Below are 14,419 nucleotides of genomic sequence, written 5' to 3'. Positions count from 1 at the left end.
AACATTGATAGTCTTGTTGGTCAATAGTCAGGACTAAAGATCACAAACTGAGAATAGGATAAAAGTCTGAATTTCAAATATAGCTAACTTTTGAAATAATTTTCATAAACAAATAAAATTTTCAGTATTTGATTTTCAACATTTGATTTTTTTATACACCAGCATTTTATTAAACATTCATGCTAGATAAATCTTCATTTTAAGTCTTTTCTCTGTTTATGGCCTTTTAAGGCCTGATAATTCAACATAAAAAGGTCATTTTTCACTTGCTTCAAATATTGGTATTTCATCCCTTTTCTAGGTATTTCATAAATTTGTCTAAAAATACAGTTTGGTTGATATGCGATGTTGAGGAATTTTGAAAATTCTGATGGTAACTAGAACTGTCCTAATGGGACTAATACCCCCCGTGGAGCATATAAGATGATGGGAAATATTTAATGCAAGCACATTGGATATTTTCACATTATCTACAGGGCAATCAATGTGAATGCAGAAGTGTATATTCTACAGTACAGCAGTACATGAAATATTAAAAATATGCTCAATATAAACAATGAATACTATTTGGCACATTTTAGGTTGTATGGTTGCAAATCCCTGGTCAACTCTTCTAGTCTTTAGTTTATATTCACTTTGTTAAAGATCATTATGTTATGCCAACTTTACTTTGTCATTGATTTTGTCAGTAAACAAATGACATTAGCTCAAGTATTGGTATTATTGTAATCTTTTCCACTGGTATAACAACTCTAAGTAGCTGCAATAAAGGCAGTTTACTATGACACATGAGCCACTTTATGTTTTACCAAGAAGTCACAAGATTGCAGATACAGTATGTGGATGAGAATAGAATTAAACTCCGGACAAAGTGCGCAACCCCCAAAATGAAAAGAAAATGTGCGTAACTTCTATAACTGTTAAAATATTTCAATGAAAATAGGAGATGCACAACTACATAATATATAGAAGATGTGTATAAAGTTTGAATGAAATATGTCTAGCGGTATTAGAAATAAACTTCGGACAAATTGCGTCTACGGACAAACGGACGGACAAAGTGATTCCAGTATACCCCCCCCAAACTTCGTTTGCGGGGGGTATAATAAGTTATCTGTTACATATGGCACCCACATTGGGACATGGGTTATCTCTAACAGGTGACAAAGATTGTCCCCAGTATTTCGCCCCACGGGTGAAAATTCGCACTCTGGAAAAATCAGGAACGACTCTTAAAAAGGAGAGGGACAATGTGGTAATGTGAGTGATATGACATTCCTACTAGCTGAGGCAAGCGGGTTAATCCTTTAGCTTGATTGGTAGAGTGCTGGACTTGTGTGCCAGAGACCCGGATTCAAATCCCATCAGAGGCATAAAATGTCTCTATTACATACTTTCATGGAAAGTGGCTAGATTTTACTTTTGTGGTCTGGCACACCCACAAAAGTAACAGAAATTAGAATCAAGCAAATCATGATGAAACCCCATGAGACACTATACTGAGAGACATTTCAGGAAATAAAATTTTGATACCGAGCGCAACCAGCAGTCAAAAGGTCTACTCGCAAACACTGAAATTAGGACAGAGAAAATTCCAGTTTGCAAATTAAAGTCATCCAATAAATTTTTGATGGTGAGTAAAATTTACAATTATACATTTAACTGCTCACGCAATCATATTCCTCGATTCCACTGACTACAATGCATTATTATTCTGTGATTAATAATTAACTTAAATGGATTAACATGACGATCTCGTGCTAGCCTAATGGATCCTCTGCAGTAATTGAGTATTACATATATAAATGGGATCAAATGATGAGCCTGATGTATAATGAAATGCAATTAGATTGATCCTATTGTGCAAGACAATATAGGTAAAGTATCTCTGTCTTTGATTTGACATATCATAAGTGGTGGGATCTCATATAGAGGAGATTGTTTGGTGTAATCAAATACAAGCTACTTGATCTTTCTTCTGCTTCTAAAAATGGCAAACGCTATTGTCAATTTTACAGAACATCTTTATGTATTCAGTGATGCTGAGTACGGTGATAGTTGAGGGTTTGCACCCCCCCCCCCCCCCCCCCCCCCCAATGATCCTGTTGTCCTAGCTTAGTATATACATTGTAGCATGCACACACACATTGAAATAAAAAACTGCACATGACAAAATCTGGAACTGTAAGATTTTATTTCACCTCCATAGTGTTAAATCTAAAGCAAACTAGCATGGCACCACGCCATGCCCTTTTTGGCTGGCGCAATGCCCTTTTTAATTGCACCATGCCCTTTTTTTAAAATAAAATTCTTAAAAATATTTGTTAATATAAACAATTGTTCTCTATTTCACAAGGTTGATTGAAAAGTTTAAAATCAAGGCAGCAGTTATTAACTTTTAAAGAGGCTAAATGATTATTCTATTACTATCATAGATGATAGTATATATGATACAATGAAAGCGCTAGTGCCCCAAAATTGTCTTGCCACGACAAAAAGTGCCCTTTTGAACATATGATATGTGTGCCCTCTCTATATCCTAGATTTAACACCTCCAAAATTGAAACTTCAAGTTACTAATTCCTTCTTTTTTTTCAAATGATAAAATTCATATTTAAGTTATTGCGTTTTTAATTGCGACTTTTAAATAATATGGAATTAATTAATATGTAATCATTATTCAATTAATAATTTGATATTTGAATTACTCAATTGTAGTTACAATTTATTGATTAACTCATGAATATAATACAAGAGGTTCTTGGTTCACAAATACTAACATGAGCCCTACATGACCGGCTCACTTGCCGTAAGGTTTGAACAGTCATAAATTCTAGTGATGAAACGATTTTCGCCTACAATCGATTGTCGATCATTTTTGGCTGTTCGATTCCGATTATCGATTCTATTTATCATAATCGATTGTCACCTGTACACTAATTAATATCTAATCCGAGATTAATCTGAGTGTTAATCCCGCTTTTATATCAAGACGTGTGCAGGGGAGAGTCAAAGTGGACACCACATTGAAAAGTGGGAATTCAGTGACACCAGCTAGTGTGTATGCTGCACATATCCATAAAACTGAATAGAAATAACGTACTCAAAAAATAATAAACATTTATTGACTACATGTAAATACTGATTATATCGATCATTGATCGATTCAGTTCTTCCAATTATCGATTATGAAATTTTTCCGATTTTTCAACACTAAATTAAATTCACACCAAATGATTATAATGAAATTGATCAATTCTGAATGTTTGGATGCATCTCAATGTATAATCATAAAAAAATGGGATGAGGGTTTCTTAGCAAACTTTTTGAATCTACATTATATGCAAATGCTGAATACTTAATTATCATGTAGACAGATTAGTATTTGATAAAATCCATCCATCAATTCTACATATAAATGTGCAGTCAAAACTCTCCTACCAGCCACCTAAAATCAATTGTCACTTCCGACCAATAGCCATTCTAATTCCTCTGAGAGATTAATTAAGTGGCCACTCACATAATGTAGCCAGCAGCCACTGAGATCCTCTTGTTACTGTATTGGTGTGTTCAATGCATAATTTTATCATGTGATAATCTTGTATGATAAAAGTTTGTCAGTTTACCTATCAAAACAGAATTGTGTTCAAATTATATACCTTGCACTCTATTTTCATTGTTTTTCATTTTACAGTTGATATCTAGCTTTGCAGAGTACCCTGGTAAATGTGTATCTTCTCGTTAATTCGCAGTGGAGTTAAATGTTGGCAAGACAAAGATCAACTGTTACAATATTTTGAATAGAAAAACAGAATATTTGGGAGATTTGGAAAAAAAAAGAAGAAGATTCACCCAAAAAGAAAAATAAAGATATAAATGAGTTTTGTTTTTAATGAACAATGCATATACTTTTCAATGTAGAAACAGTATTATTATGAAAAGCAGTGTATATGAGGTTTTATTCTGTGAATGAGATATCTGTGTTCATTTACTCAGTACTTGGTCATAAGTATGTTCCCAAAGAAAATTTCCACTGTATATTTCATATGTAACCAGATGACCTTAAGAATTGATTGTATTATCACTTATATTAGCCTTGCATTATCTTTATCTATTATATTAGCCTTAATTACAGACTATATTATCAAATTTACATTGTACATGTATGTGAGTGATGCAGGCCTGTGGAATCGCACTGATCATATTTAGTCATTTTAGCTGATGAAACTATGTAAGCCACATTGCAAACAAATACATAAAGGTCACCATGTTTTGTACGACCTTTATGAGTAAAACTCCCGATACTGTTATTCCAATACCTGCATCACCCATAGATGATTGGCAGTTGGGACAGTTTTGTTACTAAAAATGTAAACTACTGCAGCTGCGTTTATTATAGCGCATTAGTGTCAATAATGCTGATATAGGCTTGGGGTAATTTATGGAGTGGAGTGGAGTGGAGTTGTGGAGTCATGGAGTGGAGTCAATGAATAAAATTCATGTTTATCATGTATAAAATATACATTTACAAACCACAACACAGGACTTTGATATAGAAATGCTTACAAATAAATTTTTTAAAAAAACATGCATTACTGAATGCAGAAACTGATCATGATTTTGCAACTCTTAATCAGTAACCTTTTGTTTGAAATTTAATTACTGAGTGCCTGTATTATATAATCAGCCCTGGAATGTAACACAGCTACTCTTTGATCTACTTCACACTGTTGTGGACACAGTCTAATTGGACAGGGCCCTTATCACCTCCCAGATAACCATTAACTTTATAAAAAAAAAAACCCACCAAGATTTACTCCCATCAATTGATCAATAATATTGATAGGTTATATCAATCTATATAATTGATAAAAAAAAAAAATCCTCAGCTATTTTAATAAAAACACATGAATTTAGGAAATGCAATTGCCAAGGCCATGCATTTACACAGTGTTAAAATGATGAAGAGATTATCTGACATTGCAGGTCATAAATTTGACCTCATTTTTGGTGCTTGTGACAGGAAAATTTTCCTCACACCTAAGGGGATGAAGAACCTTTGACAGATGTGTGTGCAACTAAAGTAGAACAAACAGATTGAACCAAATTCCAACGCACCTATTTGTACCGGATGAGGGTGTTGAGTTACATTACTAGTGACAGTTGGGGGATAATAAAGTTATGAAGCACAGAGACTCCTCTCCATGACTCCACAACTCCACTCCACTCCATAAATTACCCCAAGCTTTTAATATATACATGTATATACGTTTGTAAATTTGTCAGAAGAGAATAGAACCTGGTATTGTATTTGAATGTTGCTGAGCTTGTGTTAGAAATAAACGTTGAAAACAATGCGAGTTGGGTAATAAGACTTTGTTAGTATAAGTCTTCAAGATAAGACTTCGTTGGTAGAAGTCTGGGTAATAAGACTTTGTTAGTATAAGTCTTCAGGTTAAGACTTTGTTGGTAGAAGTCTTAAACAAATAATCTGGTTACACATACAAAACCATATATTTCAAAATTTTTGCATGGAGCCAATTTTTTTTCCTCTATTTGGATGAAATAAAAAACATTTTATTTAGAAATATCAGAAGAAACTGTCATAATTTTGAAAAAAAAGGTTACTATGCAATATTGCAGAGAGATAACATTTTATTCATAATGTCTTAAGTACTCTCAAATCAAACTTCATATTAGAATTGTCATATCTTTACAATAGACTATAATGATAATTATAATAATTCTGAAATTATTAGATGATACTGTAAATTTAATAATTCCGAGATCGGTGCTTTTTATTTCATCAAAACTGATAAAAAAATGAGTTCAAGAAAATTAATTGAAAATATATGGTTTTGTATGAAATATGAAGTGGAAATTTTCTTTGGGAACATTGGGCCAGGTACTGTACATTTGACTTTAATTCATGGATAAAATATTTTTAAAAATTTTGTCATGTATATTGAATGGCTGTGTTTTTAGAGGGCAACTTGGAATCGAAGACCATGTGTCATAAGTAGCCCTCTCAGACTTTTTTTTTTGGTAGAAGACTACAACACCTTAAGACCTCAGTGTAATGGTGCAAATGCAGGAGACTCGAGTGATTCACTCCCACAACATTCGATCATTCTAAACATTTGCTGGTTTTCTTTATGTAAATAAAATGAAATTATATGTATCTTAAGTCAATATATAAATTTACAACCTACAACTTACGATTTGTGAGATTCTATTCTACCGGTTTTTACAATTCTGATACATTCCACTTTCTAGACTCATAATTGTGCGCCATGTTGATGTACTGATTTAGAAGTCGAACTTCCGATTGTCAAGTTATTTGCATGTAGTGTTTACAGCAATGGACGAGTATGGGAGATATTCTAGCGAAAACGCGATTATCCCTCTCTAGCGAGATTAAGAGATTAAATATATCCTGTACAACCGTGAAAAACACCCGTGGAGTACATCTCTTCGTGTTTCACGTGAAAAGAAGAAAAAGTGCTCAAATGTCTGATACTTCTGCAAATGTAAAACACTCACGATGTGCATTGGATTTCAGACTACTTCCCTCTTACGCAGCAACTTTGATATGAAATTTCTTGACTATGTTGTCATTTTATAGAGACAATTCACATCATGTTGGGTATGTGTCACACTTATTCAGCATTGCACAGAATTTGCCATTATTTTCAATAAAGACACCAAAACACCTGTTTATGGTAGTGTGTACTCTCTCACTAAACATGTGAAAGAGGGATAATCGAGTTTTAGCAAGAAGATTTCGGTATAGGGGAAGTATTCCAACCTGTTAAAGCAACATAATAGTTATCAGTTTTGTCAAAAAATCATAGATCTGACTATGTGATCACAGGAGTCGGCAGGTCTACAATGTAAACAACAACCACTAGCTAAATGCAAGCGTAGCGAAGCTTGAAGTGGTTCACTGCAGGGTTTGGGTCAATTACATTGAAATGTAATTAATTAAATTACTCATTTTTAGAGTGGTTCACTCAACTTGACTGGTTGTTTACATTGTAGCTGTATAGACTTTGTGTTCACAGGAGATGGCAGTTATAACTGTGAAGGTCTACAATGTAAACAACAACCACCAGCTGTACAGACCTTTACAGATAACACTACCAACTCTTGTGATATGATTTTATATACCACGTATACCAAAATCTTGACTTATCTTGCCACAAGAAAAAAGTTTTCCTTGTCTAAAAAGGTTTCACGATATCACGGGCATAAATTATTAAATGTCAAATGACTATCGTGTGTAAATTACTGAATACAGCTGTTCTAAAAATACATACCCAGCAAAGAAAGTTGAAAAAGAAAAGAATGTACTTCACAATGGGATTAACAAAAGAGTCATTACTACAACAAGGCATTCTTTGAAACAACTACGGCCCTGTATTCAATTTAAAGATGCCGATGGTTTTCTAACTTTTTGTTTTCATCAAATGGTGCATTAAATAAAATGTATTTCAAACCCGATCCAAAATGCTTTTAGCTCGCCAGGAATATTTATGGATTTGATTATAAATAAAAACATGCTTATCAATTAAAAAATACTAGAATGCTAGCACCACATCTATTATTTACTATGCAAATAGAGGTAATAAAAAAAGTTGGAAAGATTTAGTTTAAATCTATAGATAATTATTAGGACCAAATTATTATTTCTGCGAGTGTAATGGCACATTTAGAAATTTTATTGTTTTTTATTGGTTGGTTTACATTTCATTAGACCTACTTTGTAAAAAGCTAAAATATTCAATAGATAAATCATGGTTAATTCAAGGGGGCTGGATAGTGTATGTTGTTTTGAATTGCAATACATGATATATTTAGATAGTATTATAAAATTATAATTAATGCAAATTCTAAGTATTCAATTTTCAAATAAAGTAGAAAATTTGCCGCATACATGTTTATGACTATTTTCATACAATGAAAGTTCATCAATATACATGTACTACAACTCTAATGCATCATTCTGTGTTTATAAAAGTTATAGTAATTAACTGGTGGGTTTACTTTGAAATTGTAAATCTAATAGCGATCAGCATCATTAGGAAATTTATGATCCATGATCAAAAAACAAGAAATATAGCACCCAGCCAGAAAAGAATGCACAATATCAAGCTATACAATTTTATTTTTGTCGGCTTTTAATTTGTAAGTGTAACAGGAAAGGAGAAATTATGGCAGGTAAGTTATCCCGGCCAATATCCAGTCCATAATAACCCAAACCACTACATTTCTCCCTCTTTAAACACTGTTTTCGCCTTTGAAGACACATAACCCAGATTGTTTTGTCAGGCCCTTGACCCAGGATCGAAAGGAGATTTCACCATGTCCAGGGGTAGTCAACATCACCAAATGTAGCAGGATCAAAAGGAGAAAATTCATGGCTCAATCTAATTAAAATTAGATGTTAGATCCACTCACATACTCAGCGAGTGGATCTAACATCTAATTCAGTAATCTAATTAAGATTGTTTATGGCTAGACCTGGAATTGAACCTTGGAACCCTTCATTACTACGTCAGGTGCTCTAACCACTCCTGCACTCTAACCACTGAGCTATATCCAAACCAATATCCACGATTCATATCTAACCCAAACCACCACAGTAAACATTGTTCATTTGCAAATTCATATTGAATGACTATATCAAAGTTAATCAAAACTCAAATATAGTAAATTTAAGCTGCTTTCTTGGAGCACAATTAAGTATCATGTGTGTCAAGGAATCCGATTATTAAATACATGTTGTACAATTAAAAAAAAAACAACTCTTGTGTTAAATTGTGTGGGTCCGTAATGAACAAGAGGCCCATGGGCCTAAATGGTCACCTGAGTATCAATCTAATTAAAATTAGATGTTAGATCCGTCTGTAATGAACAAGAGGCCCATGGGCCTTAATGGTCACCTGAGTATCAATCTAATTAAAATTAGATGTTAGATCCGCTCACATACTCGCTACACTAACGATGTTAGTGTAGCGAGTATGTGAGCGGATCTAACATCTAATTTTAATTAGATTGCCTGGGTATGCACATTTTTCACTCTTTAGGAATCATTGTGTTTGCTGTGTGCTTGTTACATTTCTCCATTAATTTTTATACTTTTCACTTGATTGTGTGTGTATATATATATCTATATAATCCAGAAATCTACATTTTCCATTACCAGAGACCATCTTTATGACATAATTTTAAAGACAAATTGGACGTTTTAAATTAATCCAGACTGAGAATACCAAAACACAGTATAATGTAAAGTATGGTGAATCGATCGAACCATGTAGCATAATATTACCATAATATACTGTCCAACGGTTAATAGTTGAATCCTTTTTGTAAATGCATAACTGACGACATACAGTGCACAACGTTAGATGCAAACCAATAGCAATAGGTAACCCGAGTGACTCAGGTGACCTAAAAACAAAACGCACACAATTTCAGAAACAAATTCATTCTGACTCAAAAATGTATAAAATTGATTTTATTTCATATAACAATTATAGACATATGATAATAATAAATATTTCTCTTTGTATGTGAGCCATACATGCACCTATACAACTGATATATGAAGCAAGAGTTACACATGATATACACAAAACAATCCACATACAATAATGTAAACATTTCATGTCAATGAGTAGTATCTATTACATTTATGTCTCTCAGACAATAAGACGCCCAGGGGCCACATCACTCACCTGAGTCACCTTGGTCCATATTTAGATATCTTCCCTATATATTCACATGCAAAACTTTTATCCCTGTTGTGGCCCCAACCTACTTCCAGGGGCCATGATTTGTACAAATTTCAATCTGCACTATGTCAGGAAGCTTTCGTGTAAATGTAAACTTCTCTGGCCTTATGGTTCTTTAGAAGAAGATTTTTTTAAAGATTGTCTCTATTATGTGTATAAAAATTTGATCCCCTATTGTGGCTTCATCCTTCCATCAAGGGGGGGGGATGATTTAATCAAACTGGAATCTGCACTATGTCAGGCAGCTTTCATGTAAATTTAAGCTCATCTGGTCCAGTGATTCTGGAGAAGATTTTTAAAAGACCCCCACCCTATTTTTGCATTTTTGTGATTATCTCCCCTTTGAAGGGGGCACGGCCCTTTATTTGAAGAAGCTTGAAAGCCCTTCATCCAAGGATGGTTTTTGCCAAGTTTGGTTGAAATTGGCTCAGTGTTTCTGGAGAAGAAGTCGAAAATGTAAAAAGTTTACAGACGAACATACAGACAACGTACAATAGGTGATCAGAAAAGCTCACTCGGGCTTTCAGCTTAGGTGAGCTAATGCTGGGATGGTTTGTGATGCATGGACATTTTTTAGCAATAGATCATAAAGCAAAATAATAATTGCAAATTGTGTAGTTTTCTCATGGATAATGCATGTGCTAGTGTAATTTAATATCATGATTTCTTAGAAGTATTGAATCCAGCGATAGAGTCAATTATCACTTTACTGACATGCAGTGCAGTTTAAACTATGAACATTGAACAAGTGTTCTAGACATTTATAAAGTATTTTTAAAACTCTCTACTCTTTAGTAGATGTACGTACTATGCTTGAAATTCTACTTCACATATATTGAAATTTTAAAAAATCCTAAGATTTGTGAAATCATAAATTGAAAAATTCAAAATATCTAGATAGCATCTACATGAAAATATCATAACAACACAAAAAACAACCCCTGATACCACCTATCTATCTTATGGTGCATCTACAGTACATAATGAATATCAAATTACTGGCAGGAGTATAAAATAAATATGTGTACATTGTGCTATTGAGGAAATATCAATCCACACAAATTTAAAGCATGAGCAATTTTTTTTGTGTGTGTGTGTGATTTATTCTATCAATATGAGGGATTATTTTAGAGCCACAAAATTTGCCATATTGAACCTTTCCTATCAATCTAAATTGCTATAGTTTATCAGACATGCACATGTAAACCCACTGTCAAACACATTTAACACTGAGTCAATGGCATATCCATCCAAATCTTCAATTCTAGCTCACTTCATAACTGCAGATGACAGTATCCCCCCCCCCCCCTTTTCATAATTAGTCTTTCTACTAGTAACACAGAGAACATAAAAAGTAAGAGTAAATGGTCCATACACGAGAGAAATTTTGCATTTGTATTTCAAAAGAAATAGCATATAATAACTCAAAATAAGACTCCTTGTTCATATCATTTACTAGCATGAAATGAATTCAAAAGTAATATCAATCAGCATAACTGCATTGTATACAGTTCTAGAAAAATTTCATCCCCTTTTTATCTTCACCCATTTAACTATTTGACATATCTTGTAGACAAATTCCAAATTGGCTAATCTAATAAAAATAGCTTAAGTACTCTTAAAGCAATACAATCTGTAACTGGCGGTATTTTTTATTATTATACTTTCATGTAAAATACTCTAATCTGATTGGTTGAGAAGCATTTGAAAAAACATATTATTACCCTCTGAGAACAGAAAGCATGCGCTCCAGGGTGATAGTATCTAGCAACGGGTAACAGTACTTGACAATGGGTTAAATTATAAAAAATTATCACATGCGTCAAATTTCTGCGCGTACAGTTCGCCGTAGGTTGTTAGACGACGTCGTTTGAGCATTTGTAATAAACGCGAATACCCATATCGATATACGAGATATCGCATGATAGTGATTGATTAAATGTAAACAGACGTAAGTTTTTTCTGCTTTGTTTTTTTTATATAACATTTAGTATAATAAAACAAATATTGCATGTAGTTGAGGGTAACATTGAAAAATTTCAATCACAAATATTTTGAATATTTGTTCTTTTATTTTTAAATTTATTTGCTGTCAGTTACATCTTGTATTGCTTTAAGGTACATATTGCAAGTTATACCTGGTCAAATCTAAAGTAGCACTGTAACAAAATTGTTTTTTCTTTTTTGGTGTGCTTGGCCAAATTACATTGAGCGAAAATTTACCCACTGAGTATAGCACAGTACTAAGATCACAATGTTTTGAAATGAAAAGCTTAACTAAATCTTGGTATTCTAGAATTCCTGATCCAACTCCTCTGAATCTTGATGTTCTAGAATTCCTTATTCGACTCCTCTGCATCTTGGTATTCTAGAATTCCTGATCCGACTCCTCTGAATCTTGGTGTTCTAGAATTCCTGATCTGACTCCTCTGAATCTTGGTATTCTAGAATTCCTGATCCAACTCCCCTGAATCTAGGTGTTCTAGAATTCCTGATCCGACTCCTCTGAATCTAGGTATTCTAGAATTCCTGATCCCACTCCTCTGAATCTTGATGTTCTAGAATTCCTGCTCCTCTGAATCTTGGTATTCTAGAATTCCTGATCTGACTCCTCTGAATCCCACTCGCATGCCTCAACTTCATTAAAGTCCATTTGTACATCATATTGAAAGTCTGGATCACTAGGTTTCTTCAAATTCTTTTCAAAAGTGTCCTCCATAATTGACTTTTTTCTCTGGAGTGTTTCTACATCAACCTTATTTAAATCTTCCTCTGGGTCTAATCTGTCAATCTCATCATTTCTTGCTAAACTTTCTTCAAGGGACATTCCACCTAATTTATCCCTGATAATGGCTATAAGTCTGTATAGCTGAAATTTAGGCATGCATTTCATAAACTTGCTATGTTTTGGGTTTGCCAGCAACTCATCTACGGTGGCATCCACACTTGAATTTTTATTAAAATTTCGAAGCGGCATCGTCCTTCTGTGCATCTTGCCTGAATCCTTTATGAGGTAGTTTAATACGAGAGCTGGTGGAGAAAACTTCACTCCACATCTCTTCACTTCTATTCCATCATCCATTCTGTAAAACATTTAATAGAAGTTTTGAGTATACTCTGCATTAGCTGCCCTTAAGTCAGAATAGTTGGTGGAAACCCATTTTTACAAAAGCTATATTATGGTATATTCATGAAAATGACAGACACTAAAAGCAATGAAATGTGTGTTCTTTTTAGCATTAATTTATTTTAGTATTCCTGCATTTGAAGTTTTTCCTTCACAATTAAATGTCTTGTAATTTCTACTGTGAAACTAGTTAATTAATTTTGTTGTTGTTGCTATATCTTTATCTGTGAAATTTATTAGTGATGGTAACTCATTTTTGTTATTTATCTGTGATTCTGAAAATTCATATTGTTCAAAACATAGATGTGACTGATAGTGGTGTTTATATCTCGTTGTCTTACAGATATTACAGGCCTACAATACACGTATCAATGCTTCACCGCGAGTTACGTCCCTTTGCGGGGTCAGCCAAAGGTCAATCGGCGAAAAACCAAGTTTTCCTTCTTTACCTTACCAAATGTAAGATGTTATTACTTTGAATTTTAGCCAGTTACCAAGTTTTCATACAAGTTAATGGGTTGCCCCAATCTGGGGCATTATTGTAGTTGACTGCAGTTGATGGAAAAATAACAGATGTCAAAGCTACAGATAGGAAAATTACAAAGGCCAACGTAGGGAAATACGATTTTTATCCGGGAGATGGCGGACAAGGGATGTAACTTTCGTGTATTGTAACATTGTCTGGTATTCCTTTTTCCACGTGTAATAAACTAATTGATAAACAATTTATATCGTGTATTTCTAGACAGCTTAATTTGCTGTACACTCTTTTTTTCTTCTGTATTTGGTCTTTAGATTGTCACTTTTTTTTCTTCTTTTCTTAAGCTTGTATGCCTAATAGGGCCCAGAATTGAATTTGCAAATAAAATAAATAAAATATTTAAAAGATATGGAGATCTATATTACCCAAGAAATATTGCACTCCTCTCAGGCATTACCCTGGGAGGAATAGGATTTTACTTGAGTGAATAAATCTTCATATCTCCCTCCCCCTCATGAAATAAATGTATTTTTAAAATATGTGGTCCGTAAATTAATATCGGGCGAGAGTTTCGAACAACGTATAGTCCATATCAGTTCAACTGCATCCATCCATCTCTCCATACATACATGTAAATCGCTTACTCATCTTTAGCAATATTCTGTAGAAAGGGTACGGGGTCACACTGATCCGAATTGTTTACCCACAGAGGAAATTTGGATTAATATTTTTTACAACTAAAACTATAAGGTATATTTGAATATGAAGCATCATGACTGTTAAAACATAATTTGAACACATGCAATGAATGCATACTATTACTATAGATCTAGAAAATATCTAATGAAGATGAACCTACATCATAATCTCATAACCACGAAAACGTGCACCTGCAGAGGAGCTCAACTTCTTCCTTTGACGTCCATGTTTAAACAAACTTTTACACGCATGCGTGAACTCGCTAAAAAAAAAAAAATTCCTCAAATTATTTTTTATAAAGTAAAAACATTT

General features: G+C 33.5%; 2 protein-coding genes across 2 annotated transcripts in view; both read right to left on the bottom strand.

Moving 5' to 3' along the window:
- Nucleotides 1-7,469, bottom strand: part of LOC125659007 (structural maintenance of chromosomes protein 3) — a 54,636-nt gene extending 47,167 nt beyond the window's left edge. The window contains 1 exon segment of the mRNA XM_056148740.1: nt 7,320-7,469. Coding sequence (XP_056004715.1) covers nt 7,320-7,397 — 78 coding nt within the window. The 5' untranslated portion in view covers nt 7,398-7,469.
- Nucleotides 7,470-9,507: 2,038 nt separating this feature from the next.
- LOC125659723 (centrosomal protein of 19 kDa-like) lies at nt 9,508-14,350 on the bottom strand. Its single transcript, XM_048891493.2, has 2 exons — nt 14,268-14,350; nt 9,508-12,883 (listed from the first exon to the last, which is right to left on the bottom strand). The coding sequence occupies exons 1-2, from the start codon at nt 14,270-14,272 to the stop codon at nt 12,391-12,393; spliced, it is 498 nt and encodes a 165-aa protein (XP_048747450.1). The 5' UTR covers nt 14,273-14,350; the 3' UTR covers nt 9,508-12,390.
- Between the last annotated feature and the right edge of the window lie 69 nt (nt 14,351-14,419).

Source organism: Ostrea edulis, chromosome 9 (assembly GCF_947568905.1).
Source record: "Ostrea edulis chromosome 9, xbOstEdul1.1, whole genome shotgun sequence".
NCBI lineage: Eukaryota > Metazoa > Mollusca > Bivalvia > Ostreida > Ostreidae > Ostrea > Ostrea edulis.
Note: the sequence above shows the minus strand (reverse complement) of the source record. Positions and strands in the feature narration are given on the sequence as shown.